The 27,437-nt window shown below is 47.5% G+C and overlaps 1 protein-coding gene across 1 annotated transcript in view; it reads right to left on the bottom strand.

Moving 5' to 3' along the window:
• VWA8 (von Willebrand factor A domain containing 8) overlaps nucleotides 1-26,865 on the bottom strand; it is a 108,539-nt gene extending 81,674 nt beyond the window's left edge. Inside the window, exons 1-8 of the mRNA XM_077344080.1 lie at nucleotides 26,786-26,865; nucleotides 21,887-21,964; nucleotides 14,885-15,015; nucleotides 13,777-13,887; nucleotides 12,942-13,109; nucleotides 5,349-5,513; nucleotides 4,070-4,119; nucleotides 2,351-2,459 (exon numbers count right to left, since the gene is read on the bottom strand). Coding sequence (XP_077200195.1) covers nucleotides 2,351-2,459; nucleotides 4,070-4,119; nucleotides 5,349-5,513; nucleotides 12,942-13,109; nucleotides 13,777-13,887; nucleotides 14,885-14,968 — 687 coding nt within the window. The 5' untranslated portion in view covers nucleotides 14,969-15,015; nucleotides 21,887-21,964; nucleotides 26,786-26,865. The remainder of the gene's footprint in view (nucleotides 1-2,350; nucleotides 2,460-4,069; nucleotides 4,120-5,348; nucleotides 5,514-12,941; nucleotides 13,110-13,776; nucleotides 13,888-14,884; nucleotides 15,016-21,886; nucleotides 21,965-26,785) is intronic.
• Nucleotides 26,866-27,437: the final 572 nt, after the last annotated feature.

Genomic DNA, 27,437 nt, shown 5'->3' with positions numbered 1-27,437 from the left:
CTCTCCCCAGTGTTATTTAACATCTACATACACCACCTCACCCAGTTGATGATCCGAGTTTCTTACTGGGTTGTCATCAGTATGCAATGACATCCAGCTATTTCTGTTGATGGATGGCCAGCCCTCTGCACCCTCAGATTCTTTGGCCACATCTCTGGAGACCATGATGGACTGGGTCAAGCGAAGTTGGCTGGAGATGAATCCAGCTAAGACAGAGGCCCTCTGGCTGGGTCAACATGCCAAGGGTGTGGTAGTGCAATTCTTGGTTCCAACTGACCACTGTCAAGAACCTGGGTGTGATTCTGGTTGCCGCCCTATCTATGGAGGCCCAGATCGTAAACGTTGCCTGCTGGGTATTCTACATCTTCACCAGGCATGACAACTTCCATGGCAGGAACTTGAGTTCTGCTCTATGGATGGGCTCAAAGGGAGGTTTGGTTAAAGCTCAAAGAACTATGGGTAGGCTCCAGGCTGAAAACCTATGTTGAACTGGCAGGTCCAGCTGTTTAAGCACTTTAAGAAAACACCAAACATAGGTGTTTACTATCAGGGAGTTGGATTGGTCCAGTCGCCAAATGGTGTTCAGGGCTGCCACTTTTCTCTTCAACGTGTTTGCCCCAAGGCCCTGTGACCTGCCTTCATACAGGAAGGCGATCACTCCTTTATACAATGTGTGAGTTGGGACTAGGCCATTTTTGGTAGCTCATTTTGTGAAGTATGACTGTAGATCCAAAAACCAAAAGGGGAGCTCTGGGCTTCTCCTCAGAGCCCTTGGCAGCCTCCTCGAGCCCAGTCCTCCCTGGTTGTTCCAGAGCCAGGTGACCAGCCTCGATTGCAATGGTCTTAGCATTGACTGCAGCCATGGAGTAGCTGCGTTGATCAATCTGTGAGCTCAGTGAGAAGAAGGTGAGCTGAGTATTTTAGTTGAATTTCTGCCTGGAGTGAATGTTCTATCAAGAGCAGGGCTCGGGATCTCCTTCAAAAGCAGTAAGGCAATCCAGACTGGAAGCAAAGATTTGCATTACAATAGCCCTACCTTAGCAAGCAGGGGCATGACCTAACCACTATGGATGACTTCATCCCCACTGAAGGAGAACACATATTCAACCAGACCGGGTTCAATATTCTGGTGTTAACCTTTAAAGTTCTAAGTGGTCTGAAACCCTGTCTCTTCCACTATGCCCCCCAAAAGACCACTAAGATCTACTGCGAAGAATTTGTGCAGGCTCCCTGGCCCCCAAAAGGTGAAACTGGTCCCAATCAGGGCGAGGATCTTTACTTTACTCTGCTCTGGTTCGGCCTCATTTGGAGTACTGTGTGAGATTTGGTCACCCCAGTTGAAGAGGGATGTTGACAAACTGGAGCGTGTCCAAAGGAGGGCAACAAAGATGGTGAGGGGTTTGGAGACCAAGATATATGAGGAAAGGTTGGGGGAGCTTGGTCTGTTTAGCCTAGGGAGGAGACGACTGAGAGGGGATCTGATAACCATCTTCAAGTATTTAAAAGGATGTCATATAGAGGAGGGAGCAGAATTGTTCGCTCTTAGGCGAGACCAGAACCAATGGGATGAATTTAATTAAAAAGAAATTCCATCTAAATATCCAGAAGAAGTTCCCGACAGTTAGAGCGGTTTCTCAGTGGAACAGGCTTCCTCAGGAGGTGGTGGGTTCTCCATCTTGGACCTTTTTAAACAGAGGCTGGACAGCCATCTGACGGAGAGGCTGATTCTGTGAAGATTTAAGGGGGTGGCAGGTGACAGTGGATGAGCGAGAGGGTTGTGAGTGTCCTGCACAGTGCAGGGGGTTGGACTAGATGACCCATGAGGTCCCTTCCAACTCTAGTATTCTACTAGAAATATAGCCCATTGCACTTAGAAATGGAATGGGCGCTAGGAGGTGGCTGGAGTTTGGGAAGAGGGGGGAGAACTCAGCTTGTTCGTTGCCTTTCCGCCGCCCCCCTCCCAGTCCCCTTGGAGGCTTCGAGGAAGGTGAAGGAGGCCGGGTGCTGCGTGTTCGACGTGGCGCCTGGACTCCTTCACCTTCCCCGAGCCCGTTTCCCCCCGCTCATATATCGTACATGCAGAGACACACGTGCACGTATATAACTTGTGCAGGGGTCTCAAGAGGTACTTACGTGCCATCGAAAAGGCGGAATACTTCCCCTGATTTCAACAGGGTCCCTCTAGCTTCAGTCCTGTGGCTGCAGGTATTCCTCCCCATCCCAATCTTGCCAGGGATTTCACCCAACCACCAACCTACCACTATTCACCCTCGTCTGACGTTACCACTTTACTATACAGACCGCTTAAAATATATAAAGAAAATATTTCTGCATATTTGCGCAGACCTACCAGAATCTTTATGATGGATGATAAGCTGTCTAAAGGGAAATCTGGAAGCCCCAGAGCAGAAGATTCTTGGGTGCAAAGAGTTGTAGCAAAGGACAAAAGCTGGGACATTCTACAAAGGAAACAACCAACCATTTTTATCCTTAAATTTAAAGCACTAAGGCTGTATTCAGATTTATGGCCACAAAGATTTCGGAAATCCTCCACCCCACCCACACGCCCAGAATGACAGCTTCCTAGTCCAGAACTAGCCACAACTTGTTGACACAACCAAAACCAGACACACTGACAAACGACTCATGTTTCCATGATTTGGGCTTCTCCAGTGCAGAAGGCACTATTCTGCCAAACACACAAATGTTTTACAGCTGTTACAGGTATTCACCCTTACAACTCTCAATTAGAGTTGGGTGCTTAGCCCGCTAAAATGGCCATTCCAGGCCGAAGCGCACAACCCTCCTCTCAATCATTGGGCCATTCCGCATCAGGATCTATGTGGCAAATTGGTTGCGGGACGAAAAAACACCATTTTAAATAGCGGAATTCGTCGTTATGCATACCTGGCTTTGTAGTGGAATCCAGTTGCGTTTCTATCGTTTCCCAAGGTTTCTGGTCTCGGCAAAAATCGCTAGCCAGGAAGCGATATTGCCGAGCTCGTCCTGCCCCTGGCCATCAACCAGCCAATGGGCGGCCAAAAAGCCCCTTTCCTTTAAGGAAGTTTAAAAAAACACACACACACAAATGGCAACGAATCTGCATAGATTCGTTGCAACGGAGAGACCCATCTAGGTAGCAGGTGGTGTTTGAGCTGCCATTTCATCGTTGCCACGCTCCCCCCAAGTGAAAAAAAAATTAACACCCCCCCCCTGGCACGGGCACGATTTTCGGCCGAAAATACAGTGAAAAATAAAGGGAAAATAAACCCGCAAACGGGGCTGTGTGGTGCTTGGTGCTTGGTGACTTAAAACAGCTCTGGGGAGGGACTGCAGCCAGGGAAGCCTCGGGGTAAACGAAGCTGGGTAAACGAAGACTCACCGGTGCGTTGATCTCCGCTCGCTCCGTGAAAAAAAAACGGCGATCACTTCGCCGGAAGATCAGAGGAGAGAGCCAGGGGGAGGGACTTTGCAGAAACCGCAACAATGGTAACGCACAGAACTTTCCCGCTAGTGTTGCAGATTGGTTGCAAGAGTGTAGCGCTTTCCGGAGGGTGAATCCATTTTTGGGATTTCCCTGAAAGCGCTACAACGAAGCACTTTTTGCAGATCGGTTTCAGAAGTGTTGCAGATTGTCAACGACGTTGTGCATAACAGCAAAACTGTAGCGATTTCAATTTGTAACCATTGTGCTATTTTGGACGAGTGCGGAATGGCCCATTATGTTACTGTACTTCACTTTTAGCTTGCCTTTCTGCCCTGCCCCGTCTTGTAGACCTTTGGGGCGAGCCACTTTATGGAATGGGATGCTGGACTAGGGAGACTTTTGGTTTGGTCCAACATAGACCCTCTTGCATAGCCTTTGTATTACCACCATCCTGCAAGGCAGAGGAGCAGCAAAACTCAGTTAACTGCCGAATCAGCCTTTTGAATCTCTGCCCTTGCCACACCACGTTCTATTTATTTCCCCAATATTTGTCCAATACTCCACGACACTCATGGTGGCTCTGCAGGTAGGCCAACAGCAAATTAAAATTAAGAACGTCTACGCATCATTTCAATGGGTTACCTTTCTGTTGCAACGTTAGATCCGATACAATACAATAGCGCAAGATGATCCTAAAACAGAACACAACAACACATGTCAGGCCCGGCTTTACTATTTAAGAGCCACACTGTCCTAAAATCATTCTGTAGACCCAGCGTGGCGTCTTCAGAGTGCTACTGCGCATAGCAGTTCATTTCATGGCACCCAAAAAATCCAACAGCCTTGCATAAAATCCAAAGAGCTTAAGGTCATTCCCTTGCAACAAGCACACTCACAAAATGGTGAGTTCCTCCTGGGCAGGTGTGCCCAAGCGTATTTTGAAAATGCCACACTGGCTGCCAGTCTTCTCCCAAATGTAATTCAAGGCGCGGGTTATGATCCTTAAAGCCCTTCATGACCTGGAAGCCACCCACTGAAGGACGGTCTCCCTTCACATGTCCCTGTGCACCAACTGCGGTTATCAGGCAGCCATGTGTTGGCCACCCCACCATCGCTCCGGGTGGGCTCTTTGGTGTCAGTTAGAGACCACAGCCTTTCCATCATGGCTCCAACTCTGTGGATGGGGCTCCCTGAAGCAGCAAAGGGGGGTCCTCAGGAGAGCCTACAGGGTCTGCCTGTTGGCCAGGGCTACATAGGGGAGTTGAACAGGGAAGAGGAGGAGAGTTATTTTATTCTGGGTTTTAACTACTATAAAAGACTCCTAACGCAGAGCAAATCTGTCCGTGTGGCGGAGGGGAATCGGAGACCATGGGGCACGTCCTCTGCAGATGCTCACTTTATGTGGGAATTAGAAATAAAATCCGATTCCCAGTGACTTTGAGGAAGGGAAAAATTAGGAGCTTCCTCTCCGGGGGAAATACTGAGGTCACCGAACAAATAGCCAAATACTGTGCCATAAGATGCAAAGTATGACAACACTGTGCTATTGGAAATTTGCTTTAGGTAATCTTAACTTATTTTTATAGTTTTATGTCTTAAACGTTTGATTTATGTTGATTTTTATTGTTGGACATTTGTACACTGCCATGATTTGCTGGATTATGGTTTTGTAAGTTGTGTGAGTTTTGTAGCTGGCTTGGAGCTGTAAATTGATAAATCTGAATCTGGGTTTAACTCTCATTGTAAGCCACACTGTGATTGGCCACACTCCCCACCTGTTGTGAGATTGGGTGTGGGTGGGATACAGCCATTTAGTGGCAATGCCCACCACCTTAGAAGTCCAACGTGGAAACCAATCCTGAGCCAATACATTAAGTATAAACATAACATGTAAATGTAAAAGGTTTGTGACATGACTTACCTTAAAGGGAAGGCAGTAAATATCTCTAGCTTGAAATCGAGACCGAAGAGGTGGGTCTAATGGGTTACCCAAATATCGGGGTACAGGAAGGCCCAGGGCGATCACTCTGAAGTCTTCACTCACTCTGACAAGTTTCCATGCGTCCAGCTCTTCTTTTTTATGTTCCTAAATAAAAGGAGAATCCAGCAGCATCTTCAGGAAAAAAACATCAGGTTCCTCGACTGGACAAAAAAACCACAACTTTTGAAGTGGTAAACATGGAATCATAGAATCCTAGAATCATAGAGTTAGAAGGGGCCATACAGGCCATCTAGTCCAACCCCCTGTTCAACGCAGGATCAGACTTAACCATCCTAAAGCATCCAAGAAAAGTGTGTATCCAACCTTTGCTTGAAGACTGCCAGTGAGGGGGAGCTCACCACCTCCTTAGGCAGCCTATTCCACTGCTGAACTACTCTGATTGTGAAAATTATTTTCCTGATATCTACTTGAAGTTTAAACCCATTACTGCGTGTCCTCTCCTCTGCAGCCAACAGAAACAGCATCCTGCCCTCCTCCAAGTGACAACCTTTCAAATACTTAAAGAGGGCCATCATGTCCCCTCTCAACCTCCTTTTCTCCAGGCTGAACATTCCCAAGTCCCTCAACCTATCTTCATAGGGCTTGGTCCCTTGTCCCCAGATCATCTTTGTCGCTCTCCTCTGTACCCTTTCAATTTTATCTATGTCCTTCTTGAAGTGAGGCCTCCAGAACTGCACACAGTACTCCAGCTGTGGTCTGACCAGTGCTGTATACAATGGGACTATGACATCTTGTGATTTTGATGTGATGCCCCTGTTGATACAGCCCAAAAGGGCATTTGCCTTTTTTACCGCTGCATCACACTGCCTGCTCATGTTTAGTTTACAATCCACAAGTACCCCAAGGTCTCGTTCACACACAGTGTTACCTAGAAGCGTATGCCCCATCCAGTAGGCATGCTTTTCATTTTTCTGACCCAGATGCAGAACTTTACACTTATCTTTATTAAATTGCATCTTGTTCTCATTTGCCCATTTTTCCATTGTGTTCAGATCTCGTTGAACTCTGTCTCTATCTTCTGGAGTATTTGCCAGTCCTCCCAATTTGGTGTCATCTGCAAACTTGATGAGTAGTCAGTTCTTGTTTGCCGTGTTTTCTCAGTGTGAAACCCAGGAACACGAGAGGAACCTTCAGCCCCACCCCCATTAACCAAGCCCGTGTCTCCCCCACACAGAGTCCTCGTCACCCTTCCTGCAGGTGCCGTCAGATGAAAGAATTTCTTCTTCTTTTTATATTGCATTTTTATAAGATCCACAATGAAAATGCTGTTAAAAGTGTGGACAAGTCAACAATCAGAAGCCATTCTAATTTGCACACCCTGAATGGGTTCTGGATATGCTCTATTATATATATCTTTTAAATTCACTGTTTTGATGTACAGTTTGCTGGTGCAAGATCCCACAGGACTGATGATGAGCTTAAACTGCAATTACACGTAAGAGATGAAAAAAGAGCATCGTTACAAATGTGTTGTTTTAAATCGTGCTGCCTCAGGGCTAGCCATACAGAAGCGTTTCTCCGGAGGCAACAAGAAGGTCCACTCCAGGAACCTCCAGCCCCACTTCTGCCCCACAGGCTGCCTTCTGGCTGGAAAGCAGGTGAGCTGGCTGACAATTCAAGCCCACAGACTTTTCTGAGCACTCCCCTCCCCCCAAGCATTTTGGACCTGCAGGGACATTTTCAAGTCTGACACAAAATGGCTGCCACAGGAGGCAAAGCCAGGTGCAAAACAGATGCTGTAGCTTGCCTTTAATCACACAGGGAAGAGCCTTGTGCCATGGGGACAGCTGCTTTCAATGCAACACCTGAAGGAATCTGCAAAGCCAATACGATCTCCAACGGCCACTCAGAAACCTTGCTGAACAAAAGCCCTATCTGGCCCCACCTACTGTGAGAAACTTTGATTTCTAAATAAGTAACCTCATAGAAATGAAGAGCCTCTTGTGGCACAGAGTGGTAAGCGGCAGAAATGCTGTCTGAAAGCTCTGCCCATGAGGCTGAGAGTTCTCTTTATGGAATAAAGAGAATACACCCAGTCCTGAAGAGGACAAGGAGATTGACCACAATAGGGAGCCTCTGCAGGCAGTTCGGAAAAAGACTGAACGGCGAAGGGCGAGACAGTTCTCGGGGCCTTTGGAGCTCCAGAATAGATTTCAGGCCCTTGCAGAGGAGGTGCAAGGGTCAACAAGGGAAGAGGTCCCAAAACAAACTCTAAGACAAAGTGAAGAGGCCACGGGGACAGAAGGAAATGGAGTTGAGAAGAAAAAAAAGAGGAGAGTACTGGTAATTGGAGACTCCCTGCTAAGAGGAATGGATCGCCAGGTGGCTGGGCCCGACCCCCTAACCCGAGAGGTGTGTTGCTTGCCAGGGGCGAAAATTAAAGATGTTTCAGAAAGGCTGCCCAAACTCCTCAAATCTACGGATCGCTACCCATTTGTGATGGTCCATGTGGGAACGAATGACATGTCCCTGAATACCATCGCTCCTATTAAAAAAGACTATCAAGATCTGGGGAGGAAGCTCAAGCAAATGGGGGCACAAGTGGTATTCTCTTCAATCTTGCCTGTCAAGGGAAGAGGAATGCGTCGGGAGAGGAAGATAATGGAGGTGAATCACTGGTTGCGTAGTTGGTGCCGGTAGGAGAGATTTGGTTTCTGGGACCATGGGATAGGCTTTCTTGAGGAAGGCCTACTAGCACCTGATGGACTGCACTTATCGAAACTGGGGAAGAATGTGTTTGGCAGGAACCTGGGGAGATTCATCAGGAGAGCTTTAAACTAAAGCCACTAGGGGAAGGAGACGATCAACATAGGGAGTGTATGGAAGGAAAACTATAGGAGGCAGCCCAACCGGCAAGGCCAGCTCATAGGGAACCAAAAGAAAAAGGATTCAGATGTCTTTATACTAACGCCCGAAGCATGGGCAATAAAAAGGAAGAGCTGGAACTTCTCATGCTGATATGGTATGATCTAAAGGTATGATCTAGTAGGCATCACAGAAACTTGGTGGAATGATTCTCATGACTGGAATGTAATGGTGGATGGATATGAACTGTTCAGAAAAAACAGAATAGATCGAAGAGGTGGAGGAGTGGCACTGTATGTGAGGAAAGGGCTTACCTGTCAGGAAATGCTAGTGAAGGAGAGCATATCTACAGTGGAAAGCATCTGGGTGAAAATAAGCGAGGGGAAAACAAACAGTGTGGTGGTTGGTGTCTGCTACCGACCGCCTGACCACCGAGAGGATGTGGATGCTGCACTTTGTGAGCAGCTTGAGAAAATATCCAAACGGCAGGACCTTGTCATCATGGGTGACTTCAATTTCCCAGATGTGTGCTGGGAAACTAACTCTGCGAAGCGTCCTCAGTCATGCAAGTTTCTGACCTGCCTGGCTGACAATTTCATTTATCAAATGGTAGATGAACCCACAAGAGGTTCAGCCATACTGGACTTAATACTGACCAACAGGCAAGAGTTGGTGGATGAGGTGAAGGAGGTGGGGACCCTAGGGGGAAGTGACCATGTCCTCATAGAATTCCTTTTGAGATGGGGAGCCAAGGAAGCTTGTAGCCAGACGTGGATGTTGGATTTTCGTAGGGCAAACTTTAATAAACTCAGAGACATGATGAGTGTCATACCATGGACGAGAATGCTGGAAGGGAAGGGAGCATGTGAAGGGTGGGCGCTACTCAAACAAGAGCTATTGCATGCTCAATCAATGACTATTCCAGAAATACGAAAACACTGCAGGAGCTCTAAGAAGCCTATTTGGATGAACAGAGAACTTCAAGAGGAACTAAGAAAGAAAAGGAAAATGTTCAGGAAATGGAGGGAAGGACAGAGCTCTAAAGAAGAGTACCTACAGGTTACTAGGCACTGTAGATCAATCATCAGAAAGGCCAAAGCTGAGACTGAGCTAAGATTGGCCAGGGAAGCCCATTGTAACAAGAAAATATTTTTCAGTTATGTGAGGAGCAAACGTAAAGTAAAGGAGGCAATAGGCCCACTGTTGGGTGCGGATGGACAAACTCTAACGAAAGATGCAGAGAAAGCAGAAAGGCTTAGTGCCTATTTTACATCAGTTTTTTCCCACAGGTCAAAGTGTTTAGGCACATCTAGAGATGGCTGTAGCCAAAGGATAGTGTCTGGGTGGCAGGTTAACATGGATAGAGAGGTTGTCGAGAGGCATTTAGCTGCACTGGATGAGTTCAAATCCCCTGGTCCGGATGAAATGCACCCGAGAGTACTCAAAGAACTTTCCAGAGAACTTGCACAGCCCTTGTCCATCATCTTCGGAACCTCTTTAAGGACTGGAGATGTCCCGGAGGACTGGAAGAGAGCAAACGTTATTCCGATCTTCAAAAAAGGGAGGAAGGATGACCCGGGAAACTACAGACCAGTGAGTCTGACCTCTGTTGTGGGGAAGATAATGGAGCAGATATTAAAGGGAGCGATCTGCAAACATCTGGAGGACAATTTGGTGATCCAAGGAAGTCAGCATGGATTTGTCTCCAACAGGTCCTGCCAGACCAACCTAGTTTCCTTTTTTGACCAAGTAACAGGTTTGCTGGATCGGGGAAATTTGGTTGATGTCATTTACTTGGATTTTAGTAAAGCTTTTGACAAGGTTCCCCATGATGTTCTGATGGATAAGTTGAAGGACTGCAATCTGGATTTTCAGATCGTTAGGTGAATAGGGAATTGGTTAGAGAACCGCACTCAAAGAGTTGTTGTCAATGGTGTTTCATCAGACTGGAGAGAGGTGAGTAGCGGGGTACCTCAGGGTTCGGTGCTCGGGCCGGTACTTTTTAACATATTTATTAATGATCTAGATGAGGGGGTGGAGGGACTACTCATCAAGTTTGCAGATGACACCAAATTGGGAGGACTGGCAAATACTCCGGAAGATAGAGACAGAGTTCAACGAGATCTGAACATAATGGAAAAATGGGCAAATGAGAACAAGATGCAATTTAATAAAGATAAGTGTAAAGTTATGCATCTGGGTCAGAAAAATGAAAAGCATGCCTACTGGATGGGGGATACGCTTCTAGGTAGCACTGTGTGTGAACGAGACCTTGGGGTACTTGTGGATTGTAAACTAAACATGAGCAGGCAGTGTGATGCAGCGGTAAAAAAGGCAAATGCCATTTTGGGCTGTATCAACAGAGGCATCACATCAAAATCACAAGATGTCATAGTCCCATTGTATACGGCACTGGTCAGACCACACCTGGAGTACTGTGTGCAGTTCTGGAGGCCTCACTTCAAGAAGGACGTCGATAAAATTGAAAGGGTACAGAGGAGAGCGACGAAGATGATCTGGGGCCAAGGGACCAAGCCCTATGAAGATAGGTTGAGGGACTTGGGAATGTTCAGCCTGGAGAACAGGAGGTTGAGAGGGGACATGATAGCCCTCTTTAAGTATTTGAAAGGTTGTCACTTGGAGGAGGGCAGGATGCTGTTTCAGCTGGCTGCAGAGGAGAGGACACGCAGTAATGGGTTTAAACTTCAAGTACAACGATATAGGCTAGATATTAGGAAAAAGTTTTTCACAGTCAGAGTAGTTCAGCAGTGGATTAGGCTGCCTAAGGAGGTGGTGAGCGCCTCTTCACTGGAAGTCTTCAAGCAAAGGTTGGATACACACTTTTCTTGGATGCTTTAGGATGCTTAGGGCTAATCCTGCGTTGAGCAGGGGGTTGGACTAGATGGCCTGTATGGCCCCTTCCAACTCTATGATTCTATGATTCTATGATTCTATGATTCGATCCCAGCAGCCGGCTCAAGGTTGACTCAGCCTTCCATCTTTCCCACGTCGGTAAAATGATTGCCCAGCTTGCTGGGGGGTAAACGGTAATGACTGGGGAAGGCACTGGCAAACCACCCCGTATTGAGTCTGCCATGAAAACGCTGGAGGGTCAGACATGGAGGGTCTGACCCCAAGGGTCAGACATGACTCGGTGCTTGCACAGGAGATACCTTTTAGAAATGAAAGTTTACTTAAGAAAATGAAAGCATCTACAAAGAAGGCACAGTCAGGACTGAGATACAAAGCATAGAGGGAGCAATATAGGGGTTCGCTCCCCCTCCCCTGGGAATCTGAGCCAGGCACAGTTCAAAGGAGTCAAAACAGATAGATAACCATTTGGCCATCTGGACAACAGGTTTGGGAACTATGGGGTACTAACAAAAGGGAGTGGGAGAAATGTGGAGGGAGGATAGGGAGTCAAAACATAGCAGCAGGAAACAACCTTGGGGTGTCAACCAAAGCATCTGTGTTACATCTGGGCAAGACAGGTCCAAGCAACACCTTAGCCGGCAACAGAATCAAATAAATGAAACAGAATAAAATCATGGCAGAAAACCTGGGACGCCAAACAATTGGCGTCCACAGGCACCACGTTGGGGACTAGGGTTGCGTGCTCTGACGTGGTTTGGCCACTTCGATGATCCCTGCAGCCGGACACGGCCAGCGCTGTGGTACGGAGAGGAGGGGTGGTGCTGGAGTGCTAGCTGGTGCCTGCACACAGGCGCTGGTGCCAGCACCGCCCCTCCTCCCCTCACTGCTGGCTGCCTCTATCTCCAGTGATCACCAAAGTGGCTGAATTGTGATGAAGCGCACAACCCTATTGGGGACTCTTGATTTAGAGTTATGAGGAGGAAGTCACAGCTGACTGTGACAGACCCGAAGCCATTATCTGCTTTGGAAAGGGCATCACAGACCTTCTGCTGAAGCCTATCATCATACATAAACATAGAATGTCATGTATGTTGTATGGATGGATGGATATGATGGATGGATATGCATTTGGGCAAATGTACTTAGCAATTGGAGAGAGACAAAATTGGGGAGGGGGACTGCTCTGAACCGAAGTAGTAATCAAACTGTGAAGAATAAGGGCTGTACAAAAGAACCATAGCCTTGAGCAGACCAAAGGCTGCTTTGGCATCTTGTTTCCAATCGTGCCAGTAGCAAATTATCTGTCAGACCTTTTCTGCACGACGACTAAGGCCTGGGCCAGCGCTTCCTCTGGTTGCCGGGCTAATCCCCACTTCCAGATGATGGCCAGATCCTAACACGATCCGTTCCTTGCCGCAGGCATTGGGCCAGGCCCATCTGGCAGGAAAGAGTTGGGCCATCCAGGCTGAGCTCCTCCTCTGACTATGATATCCTGGAAAGGACACAAACTGCCCCAACTGGCTCCATGGTGTTGCACAGAACCATGAAGCCAACTGGGGAATTCTGTCCGTTTTCAAGAAGGTGGGAATGCGTTGTGACACCATCTCACCTTCTTGAAAAATTTTAAATGCCCCACGCAGCTGCAAAGTATGGCAGAGCCTCTCCGCCCCAGACACTAAACCGGAGCGGACCAGGTCCGATGGAGAAATTGCTCCTCCGCCAGGGCGTGGGAAGAGGCGGAGCAAACTGTCCCTTCGCCCCCCCCCCCAGCGGCAGCCCAGTGCAGGAGAGGCATGAGTGAGACAATCGTGAACATCAGTTTTTCCCTAATACCTTCAGCAGTTTGTCGTAACGTTCTGCTGACACGAGGAAACGGCCGTCTTCGAGCTGCATTTCCCTGTTCTCCAGCAAATTGTTCAGCACCGGCAGGACATTCCGCTCCGCTTTCTCCAGTCCTTCCAGAACCAGGATTCTGCCTTCTGTAGCTGCACGGACCGCGCACTGCGAACCAGAACTCAGAATTAGTTGTGGCAACATCTGTGCCAACTACAAAGTGAAGTGCTAAGTCTAGTCCCAACGTGTCCACATAGCTTCTCATCATCATCATCATCATCATCATCATTTATTTAAAATGTTAACAAACATAGAAAAATGCATACATTCCTATCTAAAGGCAATAAAGAACCAACACCCAAAGTCCAAGAAAAATGCCCCCCCCCCTGCACCAAATCCCCACTGCACCCAAATGTACAGGCCTCTCAACATCTTCCAGCTCCGCCAAGGAAGAGAGGAGGGAAGGATAAGCGAATCCGGGATCGAATCAAGGCAGCCCCAGTCGTAACGTGCATCCGGGGCCATTTAACGTGCAGTAAACCGTGAGTGAAGCATGAGAGGAACAAGAGGGGAAGCTCTAGAAGGAGCTGAAAAGTCAACGGGGAGAGATGAGGAAAGGCGATGAGAGACCTAAACTTTGACAAGGAGAAGAACGAAACACAACTATAAAAGCCCCTCCCCCTCGGCCACAGCAAGCACACCAACGTTATCTGTAGAGAGCCCAAAATACTTGTGACTTGCGATGCTGACAGAGAACAGGAACTCCCTGAGATCCTTCAGTATCCAGCTGCCATCAAGGCAGGCGAGGAAGGCACGTGCTCCTGCAGCGACTCACCTGGTCCACGTAGTAGGCCGTGCCGGCTCGGATCTCTCTCCGTTGCTTGAGGTCAGTTTCTGTCGTGTCCCTGGAGAGGGCCAGGTACTCCACCTCTCGCTTGGTCAGCTCCTGCAGGACGCAGCACAAGACGGCTGAAGGAAATCCCACCCAAGAACCAACATTGCTTGAAGGAGTTCACAACACAGCTTGAGCGGGGGGTTTGTACCCCGCTTTTCACTACCTGATGGAGTCTCAAAGCGGCATACAATCATCTGCTTTAGGATGGTTAGGGCTGATCCTGCATTGAGCAGGGGATGGGACTAGATGGCTTGTATGGCCCCTTCCAACTCTATGATTCTGTGATTCCATCTTCCCTTGCTCTCCCCACACAGGCACCCTGTGAGGTAGGTGAGGCTGAGAGAGCTCTGAGAGAACTGTGACTAGCCCAAGACCATCAGGCCAGATCACTTCAGAATACCTTTAATGGCATAATTACTAGATTCAATAGTAAAACAGTGGAATGTGCATACAGAGATAACAATATGCAGAGTACTAGCTTTTACATCAACTATATCTCTAAATTATTTGGTCACTACTTGGTTCATATACAAAAAACTTCCTCAAGAAACTTCTAAGAGAAGCTCCTCATTCAACACCTCACTTACAGCAAGTTTCTCATTTACACCCAATTTACATTTCTTGAAACAGTCTGAGAGGGGCTGGCAATATTTTGAGAATTTTACACAGTTAAATAGAATGTGGGCCAGAGTATCTGGTACTCTACTTCCACGAAAGCACCATCTTTGTAAAAATCGACCTTTCATGACATTCAAGAGAAAAATGTTAAATCTTGCCCTAAGGTAGGCCCTTTTAGTTGGTGGATCATCTAATATTTGTAAAATCTCTAGAACTTCTAAAAAATCTATTGGCTCCTGGAACCTTGTACTCCCCACATCTGGTTGGTCTCTCAAGTGTTCCTAGACTCCAACGGAGCTTGTTCCCCAGACGCACTCTGCCCACAAGACAGACTTTCCCTTAGGACATGGGCTGGCTGTGCTGAGCACATACATGGTTAGTACTGCCTTGAATTGCCCCATGAAACCCACAATCTCTTCAAAAACCTTACCAGGTATTGCATAGCTACAGACCGCCGCAGGGGCCCGGGGGGTCCTATAAGGAAGACATCTTGGCCCAAAAGGTCCTTCTGCATAATCCATCGCAGGTGCTGAGTGACAGACTGAGCCGGAGTATCTGAAACTAAATGGAAAAGGCATCTTGAAGCAAAGACGGCTATCCCAGTCAGCATAACCCACCCGTACCTCTGGCTGGTGGAAGCAGGGGACTCCCCCACCCTGTTCTTCCCTTAGCAACTATCCAAAAATAACTGCTCACACTTTCCCGTATCTCACACTTGTTAGATGAGCAAAGAAATAGTAATACTGGAACATTTTTCAACAACACAAAAATTGCTTTTAAACTCAAATATAATTCAAGACCTGAAAGATTAATTTTGCATAAGAAAAAAAAAACACTCAAACACATTTTATGACTTTGGAAGAGCATGTTTCTTGGAAAGAACTGGGACATCCCCCTCCCCCCCATGCAGAACAGTACATTTAGTTCAAAATGCGACAGGCAAGCTATTGCAAAATTGTGTCAGCGGTATTCTTTCCTACAATACTGCCCCTCCCCATATAGGCATTTTTACACCTTTTGTGGTTTGAAACCCTTTTGATAAAATTAAGTCACTGCCTACGGACAAGCAGGCATGAGACCCGACGGGCAGGGCTGCATGTGCCAGACAGAGTACAACAATGTCAAGTGGCACCCCCCCCCCCCCCCGTGGATCAAGACAACAAGGCAGCACTCCCATTAGGACCCAGAGAGCTGCACTCTTAGAATTACTGCAGAGTTATGGGAGCTAAAACCTGGGTCAGGGAAAGCAAAATAGTTGCCTTTACAGAACTAGCCCCTGCCAGGTTCTCCGTCCTCCATCAGTCACGGACAGGGACAAGGGGTGGCAATTCTTATCCGAGTGGTAATCCTGGTATTACATTGGCTTTGATTAAATTTTTGGTAGCAGCGTCTTCTATCTGAGGATGGAGGATGAGGATGGAAACAGAAGGTGGTGTTTGGAAGACTTTCTGTCCAAGATCACTGGGTCGCTGAATCACAAAATAAAGAAAAGCACTCCCTGTGCCATCAATACCAGGAATTGAATGTCTTGGCCTCAGGTGGAGCACAACTGAGAGCTTGGCCATCTGGGTGGCATACTTCATGCCCAACACACCACCAGATACCCTGCTAGCCCTGCTGGAGCTGGCGAGGCCTGGTCATTATAGTTCCCCACTCGGTCAAAGAAGGAAACCTGGTTGGTCTGGCAGGACCAGCTGGAGTCAATTCCGTGCTGACTTCCCTGGATCACCAAATTGTTCTCCAGATTATTATAGATTGCCCCCTTTAAAATCTGCTCCATTATCTTCCCTGCAATTGAGGCCAGAGTAACTGGTCTGTAGTTTCCCAGGTCATCTCTCCTCCCTTTTTTGAAGATTGGGATAACATTTGCTCTCCTCCAGCCTTCTGGAATCTTTCCAGTCCTCCAAGAGGTCCTGAAGATGATGAACAAACGTTCCACAAGCTCTCCAGGGAGTTCTTTGGGCACTTTAAATGCAATTAATGATGATGATGATGATGATGATGAAGAAGACCACCACCAGCACCACCACCATCCTGGTCTTGATGGCAGAGCCCCTGCTTGGCATGCAGCAGACTCCAGTTAAAGGCTTGTGTTGCAGGTGATGTGAAAGCCCATTCCTTGGGACCCTGCAGAGCATCTGCCAGGATGAGTAGCCCATACTGTCATTCATTTATTCATTCATTCATTCATTCATTCCTCCCCTGTAATAGTGGGGGGTGGGGAGGGGTTTGCCCCATGTTGGGGATTATGTTTTAATTGGGGTTTTTTAACTGGGTTTTTATGACTTGTAACCCGCCATGAGCCAGCTCAGGAGTGGTGGGAAATAAATCTATAACAACAACAACAACAACAACAATTTGTTCACTTATTACATTTTTATCCTGCCCTGTCTGATGTGACTCAGAGTGGGTGATAACGTATTTAAAATTCCATAGAATATAAATAAAATTTAAAACCTACTTTACATTGCATGGGCTGACTCAGTACAAGGCAATTTCATGTGTGTTCAAGAAGCCGCTGGGCCTCTCAAAATAGCCCACAGGAACAGAAGCGCATAGCCCAAAGATATGTGACTCCAAACATTCTGCCCTCAAAACCCTCTCACAATTGTTCTTTTTACGTCATCCAATTGCACTGCTTTACCATGTGATCAAGAGCCTCTTGTGGCGCAGAGTGGTAAGGCAGCAGACATGCTGTCTGAAGCTGTCTGCCCATGAAGCTGGGAGTTCAATCCCAGCAGCCAGCTCAAGGTTGACTCAGCCTTCCCTCCTTCTGAGGTCGGTAAAATGAGTACCCAGCTTGCAGGGGGGTAAACGGTAATGACTGGGGAAGGCCCTGGCAAACCACCCCGTATTGAGTCTGCCATGAAAACGCTGGAGAGCATCACCCCAAGACATGACTTGGTGCTTGCACAGGGGATACCTTTACCTTTACCATGTGATCTGCCTTGAGTCTGAGCTAGGCACATGGACTGTAAATAAACACCTTAAATAAATAAAGATAACGCACTGCTCACACAGTAAAGGTACTGCAAGCACTATCAGGTGAGGAAGGGGAGAACTGCCAAACCAACTCTTCTGCAAGGCAAGCAGAAACTCAGCACAGACTCGGATCAGCCCCGTTCCAAGCCAAAGGGGAGCATTCCATCACCTCTCCCATCCCAAACTCATCAGGCCATGGCCAATGCAGAAAGGAGCAATAGTAGAGACCAGATAGGCCCTGGGAAGCCACAGGCAGTGGGAGGGGGAGCAGTGTGGGGACCGCAGGCCTGGTGGAGGAGAGGGCCAGAGGGCCAGGGAGCCCTACACTCAATGGCTGGAGCCTGAGCTTCAGCTACTGCACCTTTCCAGCAACATCACAGAAAGCTCACTAAGAACCAAACAAACGCCACCGTGGAATGACATCTGCTCTCAGTGACACCTCTCAACATTTATCAGAAACTAACAGTCTTTAACCAAAACTTAATGTCACTTTCTGTTTTTTCAGAATATATTACTACCTTAGGACTGTTTCCTTCATCCCTCCACAGACTGCTAGACCGCCTTGACATAAGAGCACTGAAGGCAGGAGGCCGTCGGCTCTCGGCAAGGCTTGTAGAGTATGGTCTGTGCTGATTTTTGGTATTCCGGCCCCTCTCCTCCTTCCATCCCATCTGCACCCACTGACTGTCCCCAAGTAACAGGGGGCTCTTCTTTGGCCACCCTAAATGCTTTCCCGACTGCTGTTGTGGAAGCTAGTTTCCAAGGGACACTGCACTTGGATAGACTACATGCATCTGGGGCGATGGAAACTCGATCCTGTCTCTACTGTGACTGTGTGTGGATTGCCATTCCGAGAGATTCGTGGATCCTGATGGGGGTAGTTTCCAAGGGTTTCCGTGTTTCTCTGCCTTTCCTGCTCTGACCCTGATCCTGGTATTTCATTGGCTGTGACTATATTTTTGGCAGCAGTGTCTTCTATCTGAGGATGGAAACAAGGTAGTGTTTGGTGGTTCTGTCCAAGACCACTGGGTCACTGGATCATGAAATAAAGAAAAGCATTACATCTCTACCTCGTGTCTCAGTGGCTTACAGTTGAAAGCCATGACAACGTGCATTTCAAACAGCGGTGACCTTTCCCCCTCAGGTCCTTTCCCAAAGATGCCAATCGCTCAAGTCCACTCACCCACCCACCTGGTGGCAGCTGCACGTGGCCCCACTGGATGCTGTGTCAACTTATAATGCTGTTGTGAAACACAACATGGACAAGTAGAGCCTGGACCCTGTGCAGCTGAGATGGAATCCCAACATAAGCCACAGGTTCTGTTGCCAGAATTCTGGAACTCAATGATAAGGACACCATACAGAAGGGAATGATGGGGAAATGTCTCGAACCCCGGAATCAGAATGAGGAGGGCCAATGGCTCTGCGGTGCAATGGCTCCCAATCCAGTGGTAGCTGCTCTCCTTGTCTTGTCCCTTCAGCTTCCCCAGCATATGGCATGGACCAGCTTGGCCGGATTCAAGCCCCAAGGCAACGTCGGACCTTATTGGAGGGTGCAAGCTGTGACTTAGGAGCCCAAGGCAAGATGTCTTATTACATAACTAAATACTGCTGGTACATTTCACATAAATAGTTGCCACTCTATTTTTAGTTATGGTTTGAAGAAAAGAAGCTGGGTCAGGCTTTAGAGATGCCTAAAATAGAAAGAAAATTCAGGGACGCACAACAATCTGTCATGCAGAATAGATCACAAATGTTATCTAACATACAAGAATTCTCTAGAGCCTTGGGAGAGGATATTGCCCATCTGGATCCATGTGCGCTCCACTACCCTGAAGTCCTCCTACTTCTCTTCTAGCAGCACCCAGCATTTTTAGCTCTGGGGATTTTCAGGCTTAATTCAATTTGCAGAACACGTTGCTATTGTCTTGATTTGGAACAAAGAGGTCATGGAAGGACGCAGAGACATGACTTGGCAAATATTTTTGAATGTACAGTTCTGACCTCACTTGTGGGTACAGTTGTCAAGTCATTGTGTCTTAGGAAGTGTGTGGGCACGTGAAAGCATATATATTTTGAATAAAGCTTAAAAGGTGCCACTGGACACAACCCAGCTTTTGGGTTCTTGCCAGCACCCAGCTAGCATCTCTGGTCTGCTTGCCACAAGTCTGTGGCCAGCCTGCATTTGCAGCCTGCTTGGCCCCATCACCATAATACATCCCTTGGCTGTGACAGACCTCCATTGGGTAGTCAGCCTTAAGCCCTTGCTTTTCCATGTTCAGTTCACTCCTCCTTGCTGCGTGACCCAGAGCCATTTGACATTTCATTTCCATACTGCAATTGCACTCACAACACTTCGTGATCCCAGAAGAACGAATTCTTGAGCGCATTCAATCTCTTCACCATCAACAGTTATTGTGACGTCTCTGATCATTATTTGGGGCTTTTTAGTATTTAAGAAAAGGCCAAACTTCTTACTTACTTCATTGACCTTTGTGATCAACTGTTCTAGGCCTTCCTTAGTTTCTCCCAGGAGGGTAGCATCGACAGCTTACTGAAGATAATTTATATTCCTTCCTCCAATCTTAATTCAAGTGTCTGATCCTTTGAGTTCAATCTCTCATGTAATGATCCCATCATACAAGTTAACCAGGAAGATGGAAAGAATACGACCTTGGCACACTCCTTTCTCTATTTTGAACCAGTCAGTGTCACCAAATGGCGTATATACAACAGCTTCTTGTTTTGTGTAGATCGACTGCATCGTTTTGACCAAATGCACTGGCACCTACAAATTTTGCAGGCCTTCCCACAATTTGTTTTGATCCACATTATCAAGAGCTTTCTTGTAGTCACTGAGCGTATCAGTAAATTTCCTGTAGAAGCTAAAAAAATGATTTTTAGCCAATACTTAATGGACTGCAACCAAGCCTCAGTCTCCAATTTCTGCTGACCCAGTTCAACAATTGGGATGACGTTAGAGACACTTCTGCGAACCTCCAGTAGAGATCTTAAAAGGAAAGAATGCACCGACTCCAATTCGTTATTAAAGGCCTCAATCCAGACGGGGGCTCCATAAAGCAATTTAGAAATTAATTTCTGGCTAAATAGTTTTAGGGCAGCTGGAACATTTTTATTTCCTTTTTGGTGGAAGAACTTGGACAGAAGAGTCAGGGGCCCTTTGATGGATTTTATTATTTTCTTTCTATGAGTAACCCATTTGTTGTTATAATAAAGATTTAATCCAAGATATTTGAATTGATTTGCTTGTTCAGTAAATTTACCACCAACAATCCAGGGATACACAACACGGCTTTTGGCAAAGACCATTATTTTTGATTTCTTGGAATTAATTTCTAGACAGTTATTATTACAATAGTCAAGAAAGCCCCGTAGGATAGCGTAGCAGAATGATACGGGACATAGAAATTAGTACCATGTCAACGGCATAAAGTAACACCGGAGAAAACTGAGTGTAAAAATACAAGAGTATTAAGAGCCTCCCTTAACAATGACAGCACGTTTTCCTTGCAGACAATGCTGCAATGAGGTTTCCTGTGTTTTATATGTAATTCTTATGCCACCAACCAGGTCTTCTTACTAGACAGTATTATTTATAGTTTATTTGACCACTGAGGAAGACCCTCTGGATGGGAACCTATTTGGTCTATGGTCTTACCATGAGCCACCGCTGAGACTGTACATGCCTTACTGCAAAGACTGTGATTCATATATTTTAATGTTGTTTTTAATCTGCTTTATGTGCACTTTATTTGCTGCTCAGCCTTCAGGATTCTAACTTGTTTTCTCAGGGTGGGTTTTTGTTCCCGTTTAGTTTTTTATTTAGAAAGTACACACACACTGGGCCTGTCTTACAAACAGGTGTGCATGCAGGATGCTTATTCTGATTAACAATTACCTGGAACCAAGAATCTTCCCATTCCCCAAATCTCATAGAGCTGGCGAACATGCCCCCCCTCCCCATCTGCATGTGTCTATTTGCCATCAGATAAGGAAGATCTGAGGCTTTGCTGAAAACGGAGGTCCAGACCATGGAAGGCCATCCACAGGCCCTGCTGGAGGACATGCAGCAGGCCACACACCTCTCTAAATGAGGTCCAAGAGCTTTATGTCCCCAAAGGAGCGAAGCTATGTTCTCACACAGCTCAGTCAGCATGGTCTGTTTATTATACTTTTATCTGGCTGTTAAGGAATTCAGGGCCAAGTACCCAGCAGGCTCTCTCTCTCTCTCTCTCCCCTCCTCCTCCTCCTTTCCCCCCATCACCCACACCCCACATCTTATCCTCACAACAACAAGCCAGTAAGGTTAGTTAGATATAATGACAGTCCAATCCCACCCTCTCTCCACTAGGAAGGACACTGACATTTACTGATTGGTTCAACAGGAATCTTCTTTTAAGCCACAACTTAGAAAAATGTTATTTCTTACTGTAGTTTCTCGGGACAAGTTCTGTATTCTTCGGTGCTTTGAGTTGGAATGACACATCTCCAATGGTAACTTTATCACCTGAAATGTACAATTTTCAGTTATTATTGCCTGTTTTTAAAAATAATCCAAGAAAATGTTTGAGCATATAACTTCCTTATATCCCTTGATCTTTGTTTCGGAGCTGTGACACTACATCTTAGAACGGATGGATGAACTAGAATGTTCATGGTTTGTTTGCTTTGCAGAATAAATTGACATTATTATTTCTGAAAATGAAACACACGAGACGGATGTCTCAGTCAGCCTAATTCTATCTACCGTTTCCTGAAACACATTTCATTCATCAAAATCATGACCCATTCCCCATACACACACAAACCAGTAAAGCTTTCATTTCGCCAAAGGCCAATAAGAGGGGAGACTTTGCTAGGAAATACATTTTACAGCAGCTTTCCCCGAATGTGTCAATTGATTCTGCATGCCCTAGTGAACCAATCAGAGCAGGACTGTTTCCAAGGACTGCCCTTTTTAGGAATTAGCTTTCCCCCCTATTATATTTTTACCACAAAGGAAAATCCAATTTCAAATTCGCCATTAGCCTTCGGCACTCGGCTCCCACCACTCCGGCTGTGATTTGCATTATCTGATACATCAGAGTAACTGAAATATTTGAAATATATTGTAAACGCCACGACCCAGTTCTCCAAGAGTGGCGGTCATATAAATTTAATAAATAATAATTAATAATAATTAATCTCAACGACTGGGGTCATTAGCAGTGCAATCCTAAACACGTAAACTCAGATGGTAATTCGAGTGAGTTCCGTGGGCCTGACTTCCTAGGACAGGGGTACTCAAACTGTGGCTCTCCAGATGCCCACGGACTACAATTCCCAAGAGCCCCTGCCAGTGAATGCTGGCAGGGTCTCATGGGAATTGTAGTCCATGGGCATCTGGAGGGCTGCAGTTTGACTACCCATGTCCCTAGGGAAATGTGCTTAGCGGTGAAGCCTAAATGTATGTATTCGACTTCTGCAAAATTGCAGCCAGGTTATTAATCTCACTGAAGCTTGAATGATAAAACATGTGAGTGAGCCCTGCAGACAAACAAGGGGGGTTTCCTGAGGAGCTTCACAGAGCAGTCCATTCTAGAGTAGTAGATTTAAGAAAAAGGACAAAATAAAAACTGCTTATGTGGTTGCCAAAAGGAGAAGGGGCTTTTGAGAGAAAACCACATGAGACTCATTTAACAGCTCCAAAAGGGATTGCACAGACACTAGTGCAGGGGTAGTCAAACTGCGGTCCTCCAGATGTCCATGGACTACAATTCCCAGGAGCCCCTGCCAGCATTCGCTGGCAGGGGGCTCCTGGGAATTGTAGTCCATGGACATCTGGAGGGCCGCAGTTTGACTACCCCTGCACTAGATACTGGAGTGACACACCTGACTGGCTCTGGCCAACAGGGCCAGCCAGCCCCACAGCAGAAAGTCCAGAATTCTGTTCTCTCTTTTTTTATACCAACATGTATTAGTTTTAAAGCATTGAATAAAAAGAAAGGAAAATAAGATGCGTAAATATTGAACCTCCCATAGGATTAGGGTTAGCCCTAATTCAGCTAATACATTTGTTAACTATCTATGTATCTAATCTGTATAGTAATGGCATAGGTCTTTAAATTCTTCTTCTGGTCTGCCATTGACCAAACTGGTTAGCTTCGCCATTTTTGAGAGTTTTCCTAGTTTATTTCTGGTAGGCTCTGCCATTTCCAGTTCTTAGCTATGATTATTCATACTGCTGTAGTTGCATAGAAAAAACATCCTCAGCCTTTCAAGAAATATTGACTGGCATTACACTTAACAGCATATCATCAGGAAACATGAGAAATATATTTGTTAATATTGTTTCTAAGATAATGATTTTTATCCAAAACTTTGTAATTATTTTATATGACCACCATATATGATAAAGGGAGCCGACTTTGTCCTTATATCCTCAACATTTGTTATCACATTCTCTAGACATTTTGCTAATTAGTTCAGGTGTAACACACCATCTGCGTAGAGATGATCCTGCGTTGAGCAGGGGGTTGGACTAGATGGCCTGTATGGCCCCTTCCAACTCTATGATTCTATGATTCTATCTGCAAAACGTCTCATACCTATCTTCTTCCCTTAATAACTGACATTTCCAATTTTTGACTTGTCTTTATCAGTTTCATATTTTAACAACAGCTTGTACATTTGCCCTTGTAAATGAGGGTTGGCATGAAAAACAATATTTTCAAACTCGGTTAAAACAGGAACAGTATCTACCTGCTCTTGGAATTCCGCCTTAAACCTCGTTGTAACCCAAAGGTTACTGACTATCTATCCCCTCCTTGTTGAGTGACTCATGAGGGTTTCATTTTCCCCTCACAGTCAGCAAGTCTTTATATTTTAGGGAGCCCATTCTTTTCTGTTGGGCTTTATCAACATGGGCCGCAATTGGGGATTTCAACAAAGATGAGTTTCCTTTGGTTTTTAATGTAAATCTGATTTTAATGTCTAAATTACTTTAACTCTTGTTTTATTGTACTGAAATATTGTAAACTGTCTTGAGTCCTTGGAGAAGAGTGGCATATACATTCAAAAATTAAAAAATAAATAAATAAAGATCAAACCTGGGACAAAACAGGCCCTTTATCAGTTTACTGAAAAATGCAATGGGCAGAAGGTATAGGATGAAAAAGAATGATTTTTTCTACCATTCTGAAATCTTCAGCATATATATATATATATTATATAATAACAACAACAACAACTTTATCTTTATAGCCCACCCTTCTCAGTTGGTTCAGGGCATCACCGGTTAAAATGGCGGAAATTGCGAGCCAGCTGCTGGCCAGACTCTGTGTGCAGGTGGTGTCGTGTGGAGGGGCTAGAATATGCTGCCTACATTCAGTGGCCATAAGACTATATCTTATCTGATGGCAGAAAATCCCATAGTTAATGTGAACAGTCTTGCAAAACAGAATCAGAGTCCAGCAGGGGCACCTTTAAGACCAACAAAGATTTATTCAGGGCGGGAGCTTTCGACTGCAAGCACCCTTCCTCAGACTGACCATCATGACAGTGGGAATACATAAGCAAAAATTAATCCTGTTAAATTAGTAAACTATCCATTAGCCACTAACATAGAGTTTTATGTCTCCTATGTGTTTGTGAACTACTACTGAATTTGAGGGGGCTGATTGGCTGTTTTAGCGTAGAATTATCCTTTGGCTGTATTTGGATGCTGTGACACAGTTAACCAATTTAAAAGGATTAATTTTTGCTTATATATTCCCACTGTCATGATGGTAGTCAGAGGAAGAGTGCAAGCACGCCTTGAATAAATCTTTGTTGGTCTTAAAGGTGCCCCTGGACTCTGATTTTGTTTTGTTGTGCTGCTTCAGACCAACACAGCTACCCACGTGAATCTATGAACAGACTTGGTCTGCTCTGTAAGAAATCTCTCTCTCTCTCTCTCTCTCTCTCTCTCTCTGTTTCAGTGGGGGGGGGGGGGGAAGCGGGCATGCACAGTGGCACCTCCACCAGGTCACACAAACACCCCTTGGCAGGCTTCCAAACTATAAACTACAGCTCCATCTTCCACTTTAGAACCAGTGTTAAGAGGCCACGAGGTCACAGTAAATGTTTGTGACAAAAGAGGCAAGCAGTCCCTGGTCAAAGTCTCTCTGGCCACGGAAATCCCTGAGAACCACTGCAGTCTTTGACCGCCACATACTTTGCAATGTTCCAACTCCATAAAGCAAAAACTTCACATGCACAATGCTAGGCTCAGGACTATGGGAACGAGCCACACTGAATTCAGAGGGACGTTTACTGAATAACGATGCGTAATCCATTGGTGGTGAAAAGTGCTGTCAAGTTGCAGCCAACTTATGGCCACCCCTTGTGGGGTTTCCCAGGCAAGAGACCCTCTGAGGTGGTCTGTGCTCTCCTGCCCCTGTGTAGCCACCCTGGACTTCCCTAGTGGTCTCCCATCCAAATACTAAGCAGCTGACCCTGCTCAGGTTAGGGCACAAAGCCTATTGCCCGTCACTAAAACACCACGGCCATCGTGCTTGGGAGTTTTCCATCCAGCAAGTCTGTGCCCAGTCTTTAAAGAGAGCACGCTGCTAGATCCCATGAACCCTTGGCCAACTGGGGTGCTGCCTACGGAGCTCATAGAGAAGAAGTCCCCGGATCACAGGGGGCTGTCTACCCAATCGATCCAGCGGAGATCTCTGGATCAACCTGGTTCTGCCAGAGGAAGTGGCCTGAGGCAGGGGTAGTCCAGATATGCCTGGACTACAATTCCCATGAGCCCCTGCCAGCAATCGCTGGCAGGGGCTCATGGAAATTGTAGTCCATGAACATCTGGAGGACCACAGGTTGACTACCCCTGGCCTAAGGTCCCCACTAGCTCCAGAACCCAGCATGCCAAATATCCACAAGCCCAGGGAGAGCAGGCTGTCTGTGCAGGGGAGGTGAGCCTTGCAGGGAGGTCTTTCTGGCGGTCCAGGGGCTGGAAGTCGGGTCCAGCGGGGTGATATTCCGCCTGCCCGAAAGACTGGGGGGCAGCCCAGGAGGCCCAGGGAGCTCTCGGAGGCCCCGGCTCCCCCCTTCCTGGCAGGAGAGGCCAGTGCCCAGGGAAGGCGGCCTTGGGACAAGAGGGGGGCAAAGCCCGCGGGATCCAGGAAGACGAGGGGGGCAGAGCTGAGCAGAGCAGAGAGGCGGAAGGGCAGGGCTCGGGCAGGCGGCGGGGCTGGCCGCAGGGGGGCATCGCCCAGTGCCCGACCCAGCCCTGAGCCCCCCGCCCCTCCCTCCCCTCCCCCGGGTGCCCCTTCCCGCCCCCCTTCTGCGCGCCCCACCTTACCTGCCCCCCCGGGCGCCGCGCCGGCCCCCCGCGCCGCCACCTGGCCCAGCAGCAGCCGCACCCGCCGCAGCCCCCCCGGCGCCGACCCCCCGCCCACGCCCCCCCGCCACGCCAGCCGCCACTGCATCGCCCCCCCGGCAGGAGCGCAGCGCAGCAAGACGCCGCCCCGGAAACGCGCCCGCGCACGGCACAAGCAGGGCAGGCACCGACCGGACGGGAAGGACCGGGGGGCGGGAGGGCGGGGCAGCCCCGGGGCCCTCCCCCCACACCGCAGGCCACGCCCTCCCCCCCCCCCCCCGCTGAAGAGGGCTTGCAAGGACGGCGCCGCACGACCCCTCGCCCCCCCCCCCGTCTGCGTCCCAGGCTGACTTTGCCCTGGAGGCCTTGCCGGCTCAGCGGGAGTCAAGCGGCAGCCCTCCAGCGGTCCGTGGACTACAATTCCCATGAGCCCAAGCCAGAAAACGCTCATGGGAATTGTAGTGCATGCACCTCTGGAGGGCCGCCGTTTGGGTGCCCCGCAGGCTGCTGAAGCCCAGGCGCGAGCAGAGCCAGAGGCGGTCCGGGACCAGCGACGCTTCCCAGGGCAGGACCCCGCCGTCCAGGCATCCAGCGGCCGAGCTGCAAGAGCCACGTGCGCGCGGCTGGGAAGAGC

This window comes from Paroedura picta, chromosome 6 (assembly GCF_049243985.1).
Source record: "Paroedura picta isolate Pp20150507F chromosome 6, Ppicta_v3.0, whole genome shotgun sequence".
Taxonomy (NCBI): domain Eukaryota; kingdom Metazoa; phylum Chordata; class Lepidosauria; order Squamata; family Gekkonidae; genus Paroedura; species Paroedura picta.
This window is presented reverse-complemented; position numbering and strand designations above follow the sequence as displayed.